This window comes from Salvelinus alpinus, chromosome 20, assembly GCF_045679555.1.
Source record: "Salvelinus alpinus chromosome 20, SLU_Salpinus.1, whole genome shotgun sequence".
Classification (NCBI taxonomy): Eukaryota; Metazoa; Chordata; class Actinopteri; order Salmoniformes; family Salmonidae; genus Salvelinus; species Salvelinus alpinus.
Window position 1 is genome coordinate 45,526,773 of NC_092105.1, and position 18,097 is coordinate 45,544,869.

The following is an 18,097-nucleotide window of genomic DNA, read 5'->3' on the forward strand; positions in this document are numbered from 1 at the left end:
AGAGGACACATTAATCTAAGAGAACAGGCAGCTAAAGGTTAGAGAGAGAGACTGAAGGTTAGAGAGAGAGAGAGCGATAGAGTGTTGGAGTGTGTGTGTGATCGTGTGCATGAGTGCGCACGTGTGTTAGTGTGTGTTGGTCAAGGGTGCTTGCCGGTGGTGAAGCGAGGCTTGGTGGGTGGTTCCTGCTGCACCACGATGGGGGGGAAGCAGGCCGAGGCAGGAGATGATTGGGCCCTGGAGAGGGGGCGGTGCGCTGGGAAGGTGATTGACAGGCCGGCTGCCTCCATCGAAGCCTGGTAGTTCCTCAACTGGTGGATTCTCTGCTGCTCCAACAACACATCCTGCTGCTCACAGAGAGAGAGACAGAGAGAAACAGAAAGAGAGAGAGACCCGAGGGAGACAGAAAGAGAGACAGGCAGAGAGAGAGAAAGAGAGACAGAGGCAGAGAGAGAAAGAGTGATATTACACACACGTAAGTGCTCTCTCTCTCTCTCTCACACATACACACAAACACACACACACACACACTCCAAATTCAGCTATCGTGTGCGTCTGTTGAACCGCATGCAAGATATCTTAGTAGCCAGAAGATGGCGCTTGATGCATCTCCATTATCACAGCCAGACAGACGTGAATCAGACGTGTGAGCTGATTCAGGAACATAAAGATACAGAGACAAATGCTTTGTAAGTATGCAGGTATTCAAATGATCTCATTTATAGTCACCCCAATTCCTATTAAAGACTACTGGTGGGGCTGGCTATAGGTGATTGTCATAAGGAGCTATTGGGATTCAGATTCGCAAACTGTATTGCCACTAAGTGAATTGCCACTACTGTAACTAACAGACCAGGATTCGATTGGGCATCGCTCCTGTTCTAACACTTCATTTCCCAAGGGCCCCCAGTGCTCTACTTCCTGCCGGGATGTAGGGTTTGTGGGCGTCATGGCAACAGGGAGGACAGTTGATTGGATTTGGACCGACTGCAGTGCTGTATGCTAGACAGGGAGGACATGGTCTTGTGTGTGTGTGTGTGTGTGTGTGTGTGTGTCGGTGACGATGTGTGTGTCGATGTGTGTGTGTGTGGTCCTAGGGAGACTCAGATTCAGCTGTAGAGAGGAGGCGTGAGGCTGCCCTCAGCCATTCAGACAAAAACCTGCACGCTATTTCACTTTGAGAGTAGGAGTATAGTGTGTGTATGTGTGTGTGTGTGTTTGTGTGTGTGTGTGGGTGTGTGTGTGTGTCCATACAGCGAGAGTAAGCCATGTGTGGGTGTCTGTTTTTCGTGAACTGACTAAAAACCCAAATAGCCTACATTCTGTTCACTATCACCAAAGCATGACACGTCTGTCTGTCTGTCTGTCTGTCTGTCTGTCTGCTCCAGCTCTTGTCCACTGGTGATGTTAACCACATTTACAAAAAGGAGAAGCTGTAACAGCAACAATTAGGTTGTGAGTTTGTGTGTCTGCATTTATGCGTGTATGCCTGAATATGTGTGTGTGTACGCATGAATATGTTTATGTTTGATTGTGTGTGTGTGTTTCTGTGTCCCCTCCTCTTCCTGCTTTCTGTCCCGTACCTGTCTGAAGAGCAGCTCCTGGTCAACTATCCTATCTCTGTGGTCCCTCTCCTCTTCCTGGGGGTCCGGGGGCTCCTGCTTGACTGTCACTCCACACATGAGGCCTCCGTCCTGGGGACATAGGGCTTGGTGCTCCCTTAGCTCCTCTTCTGTCTCCTCCGGGTGACTCTCGTGCTGCCGACCCGGCCCCGGCCCTGGCTCACTGGGCTTGGCCATCATCTGAATGGGGGGGGGGGGGGGGGGGGGTTAAATGTTAGAAGACACAGCACTGGGTATGAATAAGTTACACATAGCTGTTCATAATAATAATAATATATTTTTTTTTACCCAGAGCGATAGTCATGCGTGCATACATTTGTTGTCTGGCTGGCCCCAGCAACCCTTGGTATTGCAATCGCCATGCTCTACTAACTGACCCACACAGGACCACAAAACGAAAGTAATGATAACTGTTGCAATACATATGTTGTGAAACATCTTATCGCTGGGTGACTCCTTGCTGCCTTTGGCTTAGAGGCAGTATACCATTTTTTCAGGCTGATTGAGCTGCAGCCAGCTTCTTCATGGTCGTGTCGCCGGCGGTAGCTAACGTGGCAATTTCTTTCCCCTCCCATGATTTTATTTAAATTAGGATAGCAGCCGACACAATAAATAAAATATTGATAACTAATGTCACCTTGATACATACAGTCTGCTACTCAATGGGAAGGGCATGAATAGCAACAGTAGGACACAGTGCCCTTCGCTCCTGCTTGCCAAGCACTATAAGGGTGGCAGGTAGCCTAGCAGTTACAGCATTGGGCCAGTAACCGAAAGGTCGCTAGATTCAAAAACCCAAGCTGGCAAGGTGAAATATCTGTTGATGTGCCCTTGAGCGAGGCACTTAACCCTAACAAAACCACACCTTTCTCTACACCTATCCGGCCTCCATCATTTAAGAATGATGGAGGCCACTTAATTTTTTATAAATTTCCAAACATTTCTAAAAAACTGTTTTTGCTTTGTGATCAAAATCAAATCAAATGTTATTCGTCACATGCGCCGAATACAACAGATGTAGACCTTACAGTGAAATGCTTACTTACAAGCCCTTAACTTCTTTGGGACTGGGGGGCAGTATTGAGTAGCTTGGATAATAAGGTGCCCAGAATAAACTGCCTGCTACTCAGGCCCAAAAGCTAGAATATGCATATTATTAGTAGATTTGGATAGAAAACACTCAGAAATTTCTAAAACGGTTTGAATGATGTCTTTGAGTATAACAGAACTCATATGGCAGGCAAAACCTGAGCAAAAATCCAACCAGGAAGTGGGAAATCTGAGGTTTGTAGTTTTTCAAGTCATTGCCTATCGAATATACAGTGTCTATGGGGTCATATTGCACTTCCTAAGGCTTCCACTAGATGTCAACAGTCGTTAGAACCTTGTTTGAGGCTTCTACTGTGAGGGGGAGAGAATGAGAGCTGTTTCAACCAGGTGTCTGGCAGAGTGCTATGAGCTCAGTCTCGTGTGTGCCCGTGAGAGTTAGCTGCATTCCATTGCATTTCTAAAGACATAGGATTTCTCCGGTTGAAACATAATTGAAGATTTATGATAAAAACATCCTAAAGATTGATTCTATACATCGTTTGACATGTTTCTACGAACTGTAATATAACTTTTTGAACTTTTCGTCTGAACTTTCGCCTGGACTTGCCCGCGCCTCGTGAGTTTGGATGTGTGAACTAAACGCGCGAACAAAAAGGAGGTATTTGGACATAAATTATGGACTTTATCGAAGAAAACAAACATTTATTGTGGAACTGGGATTCCTGGGAGTGCACTCTGATGAAGATCAAAGGTAAGTGAATATTAATAATGCTATTTCTGACTTTTGTGACACCTCTCCTTCTTTGGAAAATGGCTGTATGTTTTTCTGTGGCTAGGTGCTGACCTAACATAATCGCAAGGTGTGCTTTCGCCGTAAAGCCTTTTTGAAATCTGACACAGCGGTTGCATTAAGGAGAAGTTTATCTATATTTCCATGCATAACACCTGTATCTTTTATCAATGTTTATTATGAGTATTTCTGTAATTTGATGTGGCTCTCTGCACTTTCACCGGATGTTTGTTTGAGACAATGCATTTCTGACCATAACACACCAATTTTAAATGAGGTTTTTGGACATAAAGATTAACTTTATCGAACAAAACACACATTTATTGTGTAACATGAAGTCCTGTGAGTGCCATCTGATGAAGATCAAAGGTTAGTGATTAATTGAATCGCTATTTCTGACTTTTGTGAGGGCTCTCCTTGGCTAGAAAATGGCTTTAGGTACTGACCTAACGTAATCATTTGGTGTGCTTTCGCCGTAAAGCCTATTTGAAATCAGACACTGTGGCTGGATTTACAAGAAGTTTATCTTTAAAATGTTGTAAAATACTTGTATGTTTGAGGAATTTTACTTATGGAATTTCTGTTGTTTTTAAATTTGGCGCCCTGCAATTTCATTGGCTGTTGTCGAGGTGGGACGCTCCCACATATCCCAGAAAGGTAACCGACAATGCAGTTTTATGAAAAATACAAACAAAAAAAAAGAAATAAAAAAAAGAAATAAAAGTAACAAATAATTAAAGAGCATCAGTAAAATAACAATAGTGAGGCTATATACAGGGGGCACCGGTACAGAGTCAATGTGTGGGGGCACAGGTTAGTTGAGTTAATTGAGGTAATATGTACATGCATTTCTGATCAATTTGATGTTATTTTAATGGGAAAAAAGTCACTTTTCTTTCAAAAATAAGGACATTTCTAAGTGACCCCAAACTTTTGAACGGTAGTGTATATCCATAAAAATCTAAAATGGACCTTCCTGCAACAGCATGGGAAGTAGCCCTTAGTCAATATCAGGGGGACAGTAAGCTCCCGTAATGTGTTAGGTGAAATACTGCAGTTTGCAATCATCGCAGCAAAGTCTGGGACCTGTTGCGATAAGAAAAGTGCAAGCAGTTGATTTTGGAGACTAGTGGAGCACAAACACCAAAGTAAATGAAATCTATATTTATCTGTTTATTTATTTTCCCTTGCCATCTGTACTTCTACTATTTCTACTACATTGTAACAACACTGTATATAGTTAATAACGTAACATTTGAAACGTCTTTCTCTTTTGTGAGTTTAATGTTAACTTAACTTGTGATTGTTTATTTCACTTGCTTTGGCAATGTTAACACTGTTTCCATGCCAATAAAGCCCCAATGAATTGAATTTGAGAGAGAGAGAGTGCTGAGCTATCATAATAGTAGAGAGAGTGAGAGAGCAAGAGAGAGAATAGGAGAATATCCTACATAAACAGAAGGATAAAGAGGGTACTTCTGTTCAAAATCAAGTGAGGGAAACAGGGACCAAGACAGAACTTCAAAGTGGAGAGTGAGCGGGAATGAAAGTGGGACGTTGGGTAAGGTAGACATCAGATACATCAGATATAGAGAGACTAAGAGTAGGCAGCCCAGAGAAAGTGAGAAAGAGTGACAAAAGAAGACAGAAGAAAATGAGACAGATATACCTGTATGCAGAGAGAGAAAGAGAGACAGAGAAGGAAATAGGCAGAGAGAGAGAGGGAGAGAGAATGAGAGAGAGAGAGAGAGAGAGAGAGAGAGAGAATGAGAGAGAGAGAGAGAGAGAGAGAGAGAGAGAGAGAAGCAGAGAGAGAGAGAGAAGCAAAGAGAGAGAGTGTGTAATCAAGACTGTGGCGGATGATGCTGTGCCAGGCCAGCTGGGTCCATCAGGCTCGGTCGCCACGGGGATGGCAAGGGAAATAACAACACCCCCCCACCCACCTCCCGTTTCCAGTGTCCCTGGTCGTAGTCACCATGGCTGGCAGACGCACACACAGGGCCCTATTGGCACGACGCCAGGGGACCCGGTCCATTGACGTCAGAGCGCTGGTCTCTTGCCTCATCCCCCGTCCCTCTTCTTCAAACACAAGCCTCTCTTTTTACACTCAACCCCCCCCCCCTCCCGCCCTTTCAATCTCCTTGACTCTCTCTCTCTTTCTGTAACTCTTTTAACACTAGAAGCACTGAGGCTATCATTACATTTTTTTGTTGTTGAAATATCTCTGCCATTTTTAAAGTGATGCCCCCCTCCATCCTTGACTTTTCCTAAATAACTATATTTAACACACGTATGTTGTTAGAATTTCATTATCACAAACAGAATGTTTTAAGAGGACACGTAATTTTCAACCCCTGCCCCTCATTCACAGGCTGATGATTGGCCTTCGAAACCAAACTTAAACTGTATCGAAACGAAATTCATACAAAATATAAAATGGAGTTATTATATATATATATATTTGTATTTCTAATGTTACCAAAGACCTTCATAACTAAAAACAAAGGATCATTTTCCCCCCAATAGCATATATGAATCTTATTTATTAGACTATTAGAATATTGCAGTCGAAATGCTCATTGGCTCCGAGGGGGGGGGGGGTCCCTTGAGGCCCAGCTTTTCTAGTGTTAAAGCGGGAAACACACTTTTGGGATTTGAGCCAGCCACATGAAGGCTGAGATTGCTTTGAAGTTGAAGCCTGCTGTGGTTCCTTTAATGCTTAACACACTGGTAGTTAAAAACAACGCCTCAACCACTGTTAATATCCAACTATACATGTTTCACTGCAGCTTTTCAGTACCTTTCATCCAAAAGGTGAAGCAAAAACCAAGGTTCCATCAAATACATCCCTTTTTTTTGGACAATATATTACAATCTAACAGCAGCACGATGGTCGTATTGATATCATGGAGACAGCTGATTCACTTGAAAAAGTGACAAGTGATCACCAGCAAACAATCAATACATCCTGAGAGTCAGCCACCCATAACACGGGTTGATTTAGCCACATCATACTAACACAGCTCCTACCACTCCCATTGCTTGTCAAACGACAAATCTAATGCTAAGCCATATTCTCCATATTCTTAAATGGATGACCACCGAGAACTCTGAGGAACATTCTAAGGTCAAAAGTAGGGGAAAACAACAGATTCCCGTAGAGCAGTGGTTCCCAAAATGTTATAGTCCCGTACCCCTTCAAACATTCAACCTCCAGCTGCATACCCCCTCTAGCACCAGGGTCAGCGCACTCTCAAATGTTGTTTTTTTGCCATCATTGTAAGCCTGCCACACACACTATACGATACATGTATTAAACATAAGAATGAGTGTGAGTTTTTGTCACAACACGGCTCGTGGGAAGTGACAAAGAGCTCTTACAAGGACCAAGGCACACATAATAATATAATAATTTTGCTCTTTATTTAGCCATCTTACATATAAAACCTTATTTGTTCATCAACAATGTTGAATAACTCACCACAGGTTAATGAGAAGGGGGTGCTTGAAAGGATGCACATAACTCTGCAATGTTGGGTTGTACTGGAGAGTTTCAGTCTTTTTCCACACACAGTCTTAGCCTGTATTTAGTTTTCATGCTAGTGAGGGCCGAGAATCCACTCTCACATAGGTACGTGGTTGCAAAGGGCATCAGTGTCTTAACAGCGCGATTTGCCAAGGCAGGATACTCTGAGTGCAGCCCTATCCAGAAATATATCAGTGGCTTCTGATTAAATTAAATTTTCACAGAAACGCTTGTTACAATTTCGATGAGGCTCTCTTGTTCAGATATCGGTAAGTGGACTGGAGGCAGGGCATGAAAGGGATAACGAATCCAGTTGGTTGTGTCGTCCGTTTCGGGAAAGTACCGGCGTAATCGCGCACCTAGCTCACTCAGGTGCTTCGCTATTTCACATTGACATTGTCCGTAAGCTTGAGTTATCTGCACAACAACAAAAAATCATACAATGACGGAAAGACCTGTGTGTGGTCATTGTTAATGTAGACAGAAAAGAGCTCCAACTTCTTTATCATAGCCTAAATTTTGTCCCACACATTGAATATAGTTGCGGAGAGTCCCTGTAATCCTAGATTCAGATCATTCAGGCGAGAAAAAACGTCACCCAGATAGGCCAGTCGTGTGAGAAACTCGTCATCATGCAAGAAGTCGGACAAGTGAAAATTATGGTCAGTAGAGAAAACTTTAAGCTTGTCTCTCAATTCAAAACAATGTGTCAATACTTTGCCCCTTGATAACCAGTGCACTTCTGTATGTTGTAAAAGCGTTACGTGGTCGCTGCCCATATCATTCCATAGTGCAGAAAATACACGAAAGTTCAGGGGCGTTGCTTTAACAAAGTTAACCATTTTCACTGCAGTGTTCAAAACGTCTTTCAAGCTGTCAGGCATTCGCTTGGCAGCAAGAGCCTCATGGTGGATGCTGCAGTGTACCCAAGTGGCGTCGAGAGCAACCGCTTGCACGTGCGTTACCACTCCACTATGTCTCCCTGTCATGGCTTTTGCACCATCAGTACAGATACCAACACATCTTGACCACCAAAGTCTATTTGATGTCACAAAGCTGTCCAGTACTTTAAAAATATCTTCTCCTGTTGTCCTGGTTTCCAGTGGTTTGCAGAAGAGGATGTCTTCCTTAATTGACCCCCCATAAACATAACGGACATATAACAGGAGCTGTGCCAGGCCCGCCACGTCTGTTGACTCATCCAGCTGTAACGCATAGAATTCACTGGCTCATATACGAAGCAGTAATTGTTTCTAAACATCTCCAGCCATGTCACTGATGCGTCGTGAAACAGTGTTGTTTGATGAAGTCATTGTCTGTATAGTTTTTTGGGCCTTTTCCACCAGCATTGTCCCAGCCATATCCGCGGCAGCAGGAAGAATTAAGTCCTCCACAATAATATGGGGCTTGCCACTCGGTAGCTCAACATATAAGAGACATTTAGCCAAGTCTTATTAATGGTATCTGTTGCTTTTATACATGTCTTACTACTCGAAAGTCGTCTTTATTCCCGCTCAAAAAACTCCCATGGCTTATTTTTCTAATTGTCATGTTTTGTTTCTAAATGTCTGCGCAAGAGTGAAGGTTTCCCGCGAGAGAGTAACGGTTAATGTGATTGGATGTTCATTATTTGAGTAGGCTACCTGTATTTGACAATGCATTGTTATTTCGCTGAACGCTGGAAGGTTACAATTCATTTTTGGCAGTGAAACGATGCTACTCAGGAAAGAAAAAAACATAAAAGTACTGTTTGAAAATGTGAAGAATTTTTTTATTTTTTATGTGTGAATCACATTTTTATTTGGCGTACCCCCTACGGCATGGCATTGCGCGTACCCCTGGAGGGAAGTGTACCCCAGTATGGGAATACCTGCCGTAGAGGATAATTATGTGATATTTCCCCCCGAAGCCGGTGTTTGGAGGATACAGTTGAAGTCGGAAGTTTACATACACCTTAGCCAAATACATTTAAACTCAGTTTTTCACAATTCCTGACATTTAATCCTAGTAAATATTCCCTGTCTTAGGTCAGCTAGGATCACCACTTTATTTTAAGAATGTGAAATGTCAGAATAATAGTAGAGATAATTATTTATTTCAGCTTTTATTTCTTTCATCACATTCCCAGTGGGTCAGAAGTTTACATACACTCAATTAGTATTTGGTAGCATTGCCTTTAAATTGTTTAACATGGGTCAAACGTTTCGGGTAGCCGTCCACAAGCTTCCCAGAATAAGTTGGGTGAATTTTGGCCCATTCCTCCAGACAGAGCTGGTGTAACTGAGACAGGTTTGTAGGCCTCCTTGCTCGCACACGCTTTTTCAGTTCTGCCCACACATTTTCTATAGGATTCATGTCAAGGCTTTGTGATGGCCACTCTAATACCTTGACTTTGTTGTCCTTAAGCCATTTTGCCACAACTTTGAAAGTCTGCTTGGGGTCATTGTCCATTTGGAAGACCCATTTGCGACCAAGCTGTAACTTCCTGACTGATGTCTTGAGATGTTGCTTCAATATATCCACATAATTTTCCTGCCTCATGATGTCATCTATTTTGTAAAGTACACCAGTCCCTCCTGGAGCAAAGCACCCCCACAACATGATGCTGCCACCCCCGTGCTTCACGGTTGGGATGGTGTTCTTCGGCTTGCAAGCCTCCCCCTTTTTCCTCCAAACATAATGATGGTCATTATAGCCAAACAGTTCTATTTTTGTTTCATCAGACCAGAGGACATTTCTCCCAAAAGTTAGATCTTTGATCCCATGTGCATTTGCAAACCGTAGTCTGTTTTTTTTTATGGCGGTGTTGGAGCAGTGGCTTCTTCCTTGCTGAGCGGCCTTTCAGGTTATGTCGATATAGGACTCGTTTTACTGTGGATATAGATACTTTTGTACCTGTTTCCTCCAGCATCTTCACAATGTCCTTTGCTGTTGTTCTGGGATTGATTTACACTTTTCGCACCAAAGTATGTTCGTCTCTAGGAGACAGAACGCGGCTCTTTCCTGAGCGATATGACGGCTGCGTGGTCCCATGGTTTTTATTCTTGCGTACTATTGCTTGTACAGATGAACGTGGTACCTTCAGGCGTTTGGAAATTGCTCCCAAGGATGAACCAGACTTCTAAACCAGGCTTCTAAAGTCATGGCATCATTTTCTGGATTTTTCCAAGCTGTTTAAAGGCACAGTCAACTTAGTGTATGTAAACTTCTGACCCACTGGAATTGTGATACATTGAATTATAAGTGAAATAATCTGTCTATAAACAATTGTTGGAAAAATGACTTGTGTCATGCACAAAGTAGATGTCCTAACCGACTTGCCAAAACTATAGTTTGTTAACAAGAAATGTATGGAGTGGTTGAAAAACTGAGCTTTAATGACTCCAACCTAAGTGTACGTAAACTTCCGACGTCAACTGTATATTGTCAAGAGAGCCAGCAAACCGTGCCAATATATCCTCCAAACACAGGCTTCAAGGGCATTATCACTACGCCCAACACAGTCTGGAATTTGCTCCCTCGCCAGGACGCTGTTCAGAGGAGCTACTAGCCAACAACACAGCTAACACAGCCACTTCAAACTGAAGCTGGAAAGACAGCAAACTAGCTGCATTTCATTTCACCTTTTTTTCTATTGACACTTCTTTGTATATATCCATAAAAATTATGCCGACTCATGATTTCAACTGTCTGAGGAAAGCAGTTTGTCTCATCGTGACACACTCATCCTCAACGGGACAGGTGGAGACTTCAACATTGAAACAATGTTGCAAACGTCGGAGAGAAAGACCGCAAGGTTTATACAAATCTATGCTGTTGAAAACCAAAATGGTAGTCTAAAAGAAAGGGGAAATGTCTAGATGCTTTTCACAGTGGAGATCAAGTTTCTAAAATTGCCTGGTTGGGCTGACGAGACTGTAGATCGCGCAGTGGGATGGAACACTAAATAGGTATTACAACGTCATAGCCTTAGCCAGTGGTAACTTGTCGAATAGACATCGGCTGGAATGCAGTTTTAGTCAATCAGCATCCAGGATTAGACCCACCATATGGCATGTAATCCTCAGGAATGTCACAATACAAGAGAAATTCAAGAGGGAGAAAAAGAGCAATAATTATCTCTACACCCCCACCCTGCTCCGACCTTATGATTCTCCATCTTCCCTAATCACCACACACACACACATAAATACACACACACTGAGCTCTTGCCTGTCGACCATATAAGGAAGTGGCTTCCTCCATAATGTAGTTGTTATGGCGACGGAAGAAGCATGGACAGGAACATGCAAACAGGACAGGCAATACTTTGCCGATGTACAGTTGTTGTGTTGCTGCTGGGCCTGTTGCTTGTGCTTCATAACGTAGCAGACACACACACACACACACACACACACACACACACACACACATAAAAGAACAAAGGATGCATGCACACACACACAAACACACCACACACACCTTGTTGATGTGCAGTTGCTGCTGCTGGAACTGCTGCTTGTGTTTCTCCAGGAACTGCTGGTGCTGCTGCTGGACCACCAGCTGCTGCAGGGCCTGGGCGTTCTGGGGCAGAGGGGCCGACTGGGTCCTCCCCAGGGGACGGTGCTGCCCACGCAGCTTGTGAATGGAGGACGATTGCAGGGGCATCCCGCTCAGGCCTGAAATACATGAAAACACAGACACAACATGAATAGGAAGATCCACAAGTAACATCGGGTACTCAACCAGTGGAGGCTGCTATCACTTTAAACCGGAGGACAGGGTCATTGTACTGGCTGGAATGTAAATGTCAAACACATTCTTTACATTCCAGAAATTGCTATGAGCTGTCCTCCTTTCACCAGCCGCCACTGAAACCATCGCGCAAGGTGGTCCTTTAAAAACAGGTTTTTGGAGATGATGTGCTTTCGATAGTGCCTGAGACGGAGTGGATGTGCTTACGGCAGGACAGACCTAGTGGGTTCTGGGACTGCTCCAGGAGGACCATGTGCTGGAGGAGGGGGTTGTGTACCGAGCCCCCATCGGTCAGGTAGGAGGGCAGGTGGGCCCCTGGGATGAAGGGAGTGGTTATGGGGAAGCCCTGCTGCAGTCTGTCGTGCATTGAAAGCCTGTCGCCTTCCTGCTGGCCCGACGTCATCTGAAGGGACAAATAGAGGGAGAGACACAGAGAGAGAGAAAGAGAGAGAGAGACAGAGAGAGAGTGTGAGAGATAGGAGAAAAGTTGCCCCTAATGCAAACCAAGAACCATCTAACTGTAGTGTAATTTCCCTCTAAACCATTACAGGGCAAAATATGTAAATTAACTACAGTGAACTAATAGCTTTCTGCCTGAATTGACTTGGAAGAGTTGGAAACGGATACAGAGCGAGAGAGAGTGAGATGGGGGGTAGTACATGCGTCACTGACTGCTGGTCATTGTCTCTCAAATGGGGTCTTTCAGAAATGGAGTGAGGCTGAAAAGCCACATATGACAGATGGACTTGGTCTAGACAGGGCCCCCTCTATGTAGACTCTTCCACTCTGAAAGGGCCATGTGCGCAAGCAAGCCCTCAAAGTGACAGAGGAGAAATGAGAAAGAAAGGAGAGAGCGAGAGAAGGAAAGAGAGAATGAGTGAGAGAAAAGATGTGGAGAAATAGCAAGTTAGATGGAGAAAATAAGAAATTGGGGGAAGGCGGTGGAGAGAGTGTGGGGGGGGGGTGGGCTAGAGAGAAAGGGAGAAAGTGTAATGTCAGGTTAGAAAGATACTAACGAACGGAAAGAAAGAACGAAAGTAAAAACGAAAAGAACGAGAGAAAAGTGGGTGCATGAACTAACGCTGGAAGGGCCGGTGGCTGGCAGGCCCAGGGTGATGTTAGGCAGCGAGGGCGAAGTGTACAGAGACAGCTGGCTCAAGGGGCCCTCTCGGCCAGCCAGCCTGTGGGCCAGGGAGGCCTGCAAACAGAGGAGCACACAGTCAGAAAGAGACACTGAAACACAGACCAGACAAATAGACCCCTCTGCAAAAATAAACAGCCCTGTCTGGTCATTCCCCCGGACCCCTGTGGCCTCCTGTCTACACTGGCCATCTGGAGCACATGTTGCTTACAGAGACACATACGCTCAGAGCCTTAGATACTCACATGGATACAGAGATACACATACCCTATGCACAGAGACACTTGCATTTACACACTCATGTGCACATACTTACACACACAAACAGTCACACCATATCAAACAAGCACACAGGCACACACGCACAAGCCTGACAGTGTGAGCCAACAACTAACAGGTGGGACATAAACATACTGTTTGGCTCGGGCCATATTAAGCAAACAGCCCTCAGCAATGTGACTGGGAACAGTCAACATCAAAGCAGATTGAAAAATGAACAGTACAGTATATCAGAAGCTCCTGGTTTCTGCATGGTCACAGTAAGCTAACAGCTTCATCTAGGTTAAGGTTCGAGTGGCTGCTTAGTGCTTACCTCTACTGAACTACTGGACATGGAGCCAGCGTTGCCATTCTCATTGGTGATGTTACTGGAGCTGTTGTTGGGCGAACTGGGGCCCGAGCCAGGAGCGCTGTTGCAGGCCGATTCTACAATAAATACATAAAACACAAGACATGAGGCTCCCCACACAACATGCATACTGATCAATGTACCAGGTTGGAAACCTATTGATTTCAACCTACAGAAAAGTACTAAAGTCATAGATGCAAGGGCTGTGCAAGTTTGCACGTGTTCCACTTGGTCTGGCAGAAGCTTACCAGCCATGTCCAGAGAGCGCTTCTTGGCGGTGGTAATTGGACCGTCCTTCCTGCGTAGAAGTGGGCTACTTCTGCGCTCCGTTACCTTCTGTTTTAGCCTGGACCGGAGCTTCAAGTTAGGCTCAGAGGCTAGAGGGAGAGGAAGAGGGGGTCCATTAAAACACAGCTACAGAGCAGAACATACACAACACAAATGACAGAACTCGGAGGGAAGAATACGCTATTGAAAGGCATACTTGAGATGACAAGTAGGGCGCTATAAAAATGCGATTCATTTGAATCAAACCAAATACTTGCCGCAAACCATGAATGAATATAGTTATGAAGACAACACTGCAACAGGAAATGATATGAACATGTTACACATATTCTGTTCTGTCCTGCAGATGATATGCGGAAGTATGGGATTGGGAAAACAGACAGTCTGATATCTTTCTTAGGAGATTCTAGCTGCTCTGGCTTCCCTGGCTGTCAACGTCTCAGAAGGCTTTTGGGCTTCGGGTGGCAGGCAAAGACAAGAGCTTTCGCTCTCCACTGCACATCACGCCTGTCACTGCTCTCACTCGTCTCTCCTGCTGTCTGAAACTGTCTGGAAACAAGAAAAAACTCCAGACCCCAGCAAACCGCCTCCCCTGGCCCGACTTCAGCTGACCTGTGCTCAGTGCAGATCTGAGGTGACGTCACCCTACTCTGAAACTCTCAGAGAAGAGCGCTTTAAATGGAGAGTGTTTTACAGTGTACGTAGACAAACATTAGTACACAATCAATAGTCCCAAACAACACACTGTGCTGTGGAGCCTAGAATGAAACTAGCACCGGAAATGAAGCACTGCACATGGTACATCAGAAGGGTAAGCCAGTTCAGGGCAGTTAGTTATGCTAACACGCTACTCCATAAACAAGCTACTTCTGGAAAGACTGATGGAGCAGATGAGAAAGACTTGATGAGATGAGATCCAAACATGTGACAAGGATAAGCAGCAGTAGCGGTAACGAGTTTCCAGTCTTGGCAGCTCTTGCCGACCCCAAGCTTCATCAAGCCCGTCTCAATGCCCAGCTAATGAATAGCTCTTGTTGTCAAATGCTCGCAATTAAACAAGTGTGTGTGTGCGTTTTTGGTGGACTTCTCAGGTTCGTTTTTGTTCATTTCTGCTTTCTGTGTGTGGACAGACGGATAGGGGGATAGGGCCAGAGAACAATAGCGGGAGTGTCGAAGAGGCGACTGTAATTACCGCACACACAACGATCAAGGAGAGGAGCACGGCCCTTGTCAAGCACCAATCTGGGAGATCCTATCATCTCTCTATCTTACAGTCGTGAAGAGGGCACGACAAGGCCTATTCCCCCTCAGGAAACTAAAAAGATGTGTCATGGGTCCTGAGATCCTCAAAAGGTTCTACAGCTGCAACATCGAGAGCATCCTGACTGGTTGCATCACTGCCTGGTACGGCAACTGCTCGGCCTCTGACCGCAAGGCACTACAGAGGGTAGTGCGTATGGCCCAGTACATCACTGGGGCTAAGCTGCCTGCCATCCAGGACCTCTACACCAGGCGGTGTCAGAGGAAGGCCCTAAAAATTGTCAAAGACCCCAGCCACTCCAGTCATAGACTGTTCTCTCTACTACCGCATGGCAAGCGGTACCGGAGTGCCAAGTCTAGGACAAAAAGGCTTCTCAACAGTTTTTACCCCCAAGCCATAAGACTCCCGAACAGGTAATCAAATGGCTACCCGGACTATTTGACAAGTAGTCAGTTATCTGCCCTACGTACACAAACAAAAAACATTAGGATATCTTAATGCTTCTTGGAAATATAGACCTGTAAACACAGAGATACAAAAGGTGGAATATCTCTACCACAAAATGTATGATGAACGTAAGCTTTACTTTTGACATACACAGTACATTAGGAAAGTAATCAGACCCCTAAAACAGATTCAAATGCTTTTTTCCCTTATCAATCTACACATAATACCTCACAATGACAAAGAAAAAACAGGGTTTTAGAAATTTTTGCAAATGTATAACATTTTTAAAACTGAAATATCACATTTAAATAAGTATTCAGACCCTTTACTCAGTACTTTGTTGAAGCACCTTTGGCAGCAATTACAGCCTCGATTAGCTTGGCACACCTGTATTTGGGGAGGTTTTCTCCATTCTTCTCTGCAGATCCTCTTAAGCTCTGTCAGGTTGGATGGGGAGCGTTGCTGCACAGCTATTTTCAGGTCTCTCCAGAGATGTTTGATCGGGTTCAAGACCGAGCTCTGGATGGGCACCTCAAGGACATTCAGAGACTTGTCCCAAAGCCACACCTGCATTGTCTTGGGTGTTCTTAGGATCGTTGTCCTGTTTGAAAGTGAACCTTTGCCCCAGTCTGAGGTCCTGAGCACTCTGAAACAGGTTTTGATCAAGGATCTCTCTGTACTTTGCTCCGTTCATCTTTCCCTCGATCCTAATTAGTCTCCCAGTCCCTGCCGCTGAAAAACATCCCCCACAGCATGATGCTCCCATCACCATCCTTCACCATAGGTATGGTGCCAGGTTTCCTCCAGATGTGATGCTTGGCATTCATGCCAAAGAGTTCAATCTTGGTTTCATCAGACCAGAGAATCTTGTTTCTTATGATCCTTTAGGTGCCTCTTTGGCAAACTCCAAGCGGGCTGGGTAGTGTAAATCAAATTCAGCCTGAACTGGGCGATGTAGTAGGGAGTTGTATTTTCCAACAGGCCAATATTCGACATAGTTTTGCACATAATGACCATAATCTATTGCACATTTACTTGCAACTGGATCCTGGACTTCCTGACGTGACGCCCCCAGGTCCTAAGGGTAGGTAACAACACATCCGCTACGCTAATCCTCAACACAGGGGCCCCTCAGGGGTGCGTGCTCAGTCCCCTCCTGTACTCCCTGTTCACTCATGACTGCATGGCCAAGCACGACTCCAACACCATCATCAAGTTTTCCCATGACACAACAGTGGTAGGACTGATCAGCGACAATGATGAGACAGCCTATAGCGAGGAGGTCAGAGACCTGGCCGTTTGGTGCCAAGACAACAACCTCTCCCTCAACGTGATCAACACAAAGGAGATGATTGTGGACTATAGGAAAAAGAGGACCGAGCACGCCCCCATTCTCATCGACGGGGCTGTAGTGGAGCAGGTTGAGAGCTTCAAGATCCTTGGTGTCCACATCACCAACAAACTATCATGGTCCAAACACACCAAGACAGTCGTGAAGAGGGCACGACAAAGCCTATTCCCCCTCAGGAGACTGAAAAGACTTAGCATGGGTCCTCAGATCCTCAAAAAGTTATACAGATGCACCATCGAGAGCATCCTGACTGGTTGCATCACTACCTGACGGGGCAGGTAGTGATGGCAACTGCTCGGCCTCCGCCCGCATGACAGAGGGAAGTATGTACTGCCCAGTACATCACTGGGACCAAGCTTCCTGCCATCCAGGACCTCTATACCAGGTGGTGTCAGAGGGAGGCCCTAAAAACTATCAAAGACTCCAGGCACGCTAGTCATACTGTTCTCTCTGCTACCGCACGGCAAGTCTAGGATCAAACGGCTCCTTAACAGCTTCTACAACCAAGCCATAAGACTGCTGAACAATTAATCAAATGGCCACCCGGACTATTTACACTGACGACACCCCCCCACTCTGTTTTTACACTGCTGATACTTGCTGTTTATTATCTATGCATAGTCACTTTACAAATTACCTAGACTTTTTTTTATTTTTTTATTTCACCTTTATTTAACCAGGTAGGCTAGTTGAGAACAAGTTCTCATTTGCAACTGCGACCTGGCCAAGATAAAGCATAGCAGTGTGAACAGACAACACAGAGTTACACATGGAGTAAACAATAAACAAGTCAATAACATGGTAGAAAAAAAAGAGAATCTATATACAATGTGTGCAAAAGGCATGAGGTAGGCAATAAATCGAATAATTACAATTTAGCAGATTAACACTGGAGTGATAAATCATCAGATGATCATGTGCAAGAAGAGATACTGGTGTGCAAAAGAGCAGAAAAGTAAATAAATAAAAGCAGTATGGGGGGTGAGGTAGGTAAATTGGGTGGGTAGTTTACAGATGGACTATGTACAGCTGCAGCGATCGGTTAGCTGCTCGGATAGCAGATTTTTTAAGTTGTTGAGGGAGATAAAAGTCTCCAACTTCAGAGATTTTTGCAATTCGTTCCAGTCGCAGGCAGCAGAGAACTGGAAGGAAAGGCGTCCAAATGAGGTTTTGGCTTTAGGGATGATCAGTGAGATACACCTGCTGGAGCGCGTGTTGCGGGTGGGTGTAGCCATCGTGACCAGTGAACTGAGATAAGG

At 44.8% G+C, this 18,097-nt stretch overlaps 1 protein-coding gene across 4 annotated transcripts in view; it reads right to left on the reverse strand.

Annotated features, from left to right (window-relative positions):
- Positions 1 to 18,097, reverse strand: part of LOC139546994 (histone deacetylase 4-like) — a 257,932-nt gene that overhangs the window by 48,679 nt on the left and 191,156 nt on the right. For 3 of the 4 annotated variants that reach the window (XM_071356018.1, XM_071356017.1, XM_071356020.1), the window contains 7 exons: positions 13,740 to 13,868; positions 13,456 to 13,568; positions 12,804 to 12,920; positions 11,930 to 12,125; positions 11,450 to 11,646; positions 1,584 to 1,802; positions 155 to 347 (listed from right to left, as the gene is read on the reverse strand). In XM_071356018.1, coding sequence (XP_071212119.1) covers positions 155 to 347; positions 1,584 to 1,802; positions 11,450 to 11,646; positions 11,930 to 12,125; positions 12,804 to 12,920; positions 13,456 to 13,568; positions 13,740 to 13,868 — 1,164 coding nt within the window. The remainder of the gene's footprint in view (positions 1 to 154; positions 348 to 1,583; positions 1,803 to 11,449; positions 11,647 to 11,929; positions 12,126 to 12,803; positions 12,921 to 13,455; positions 13,569 to 13,739; positions 13,869 to 18,097) is intronic. The other variant, XM_071356019.1, reaches the window with a different exon arrangement.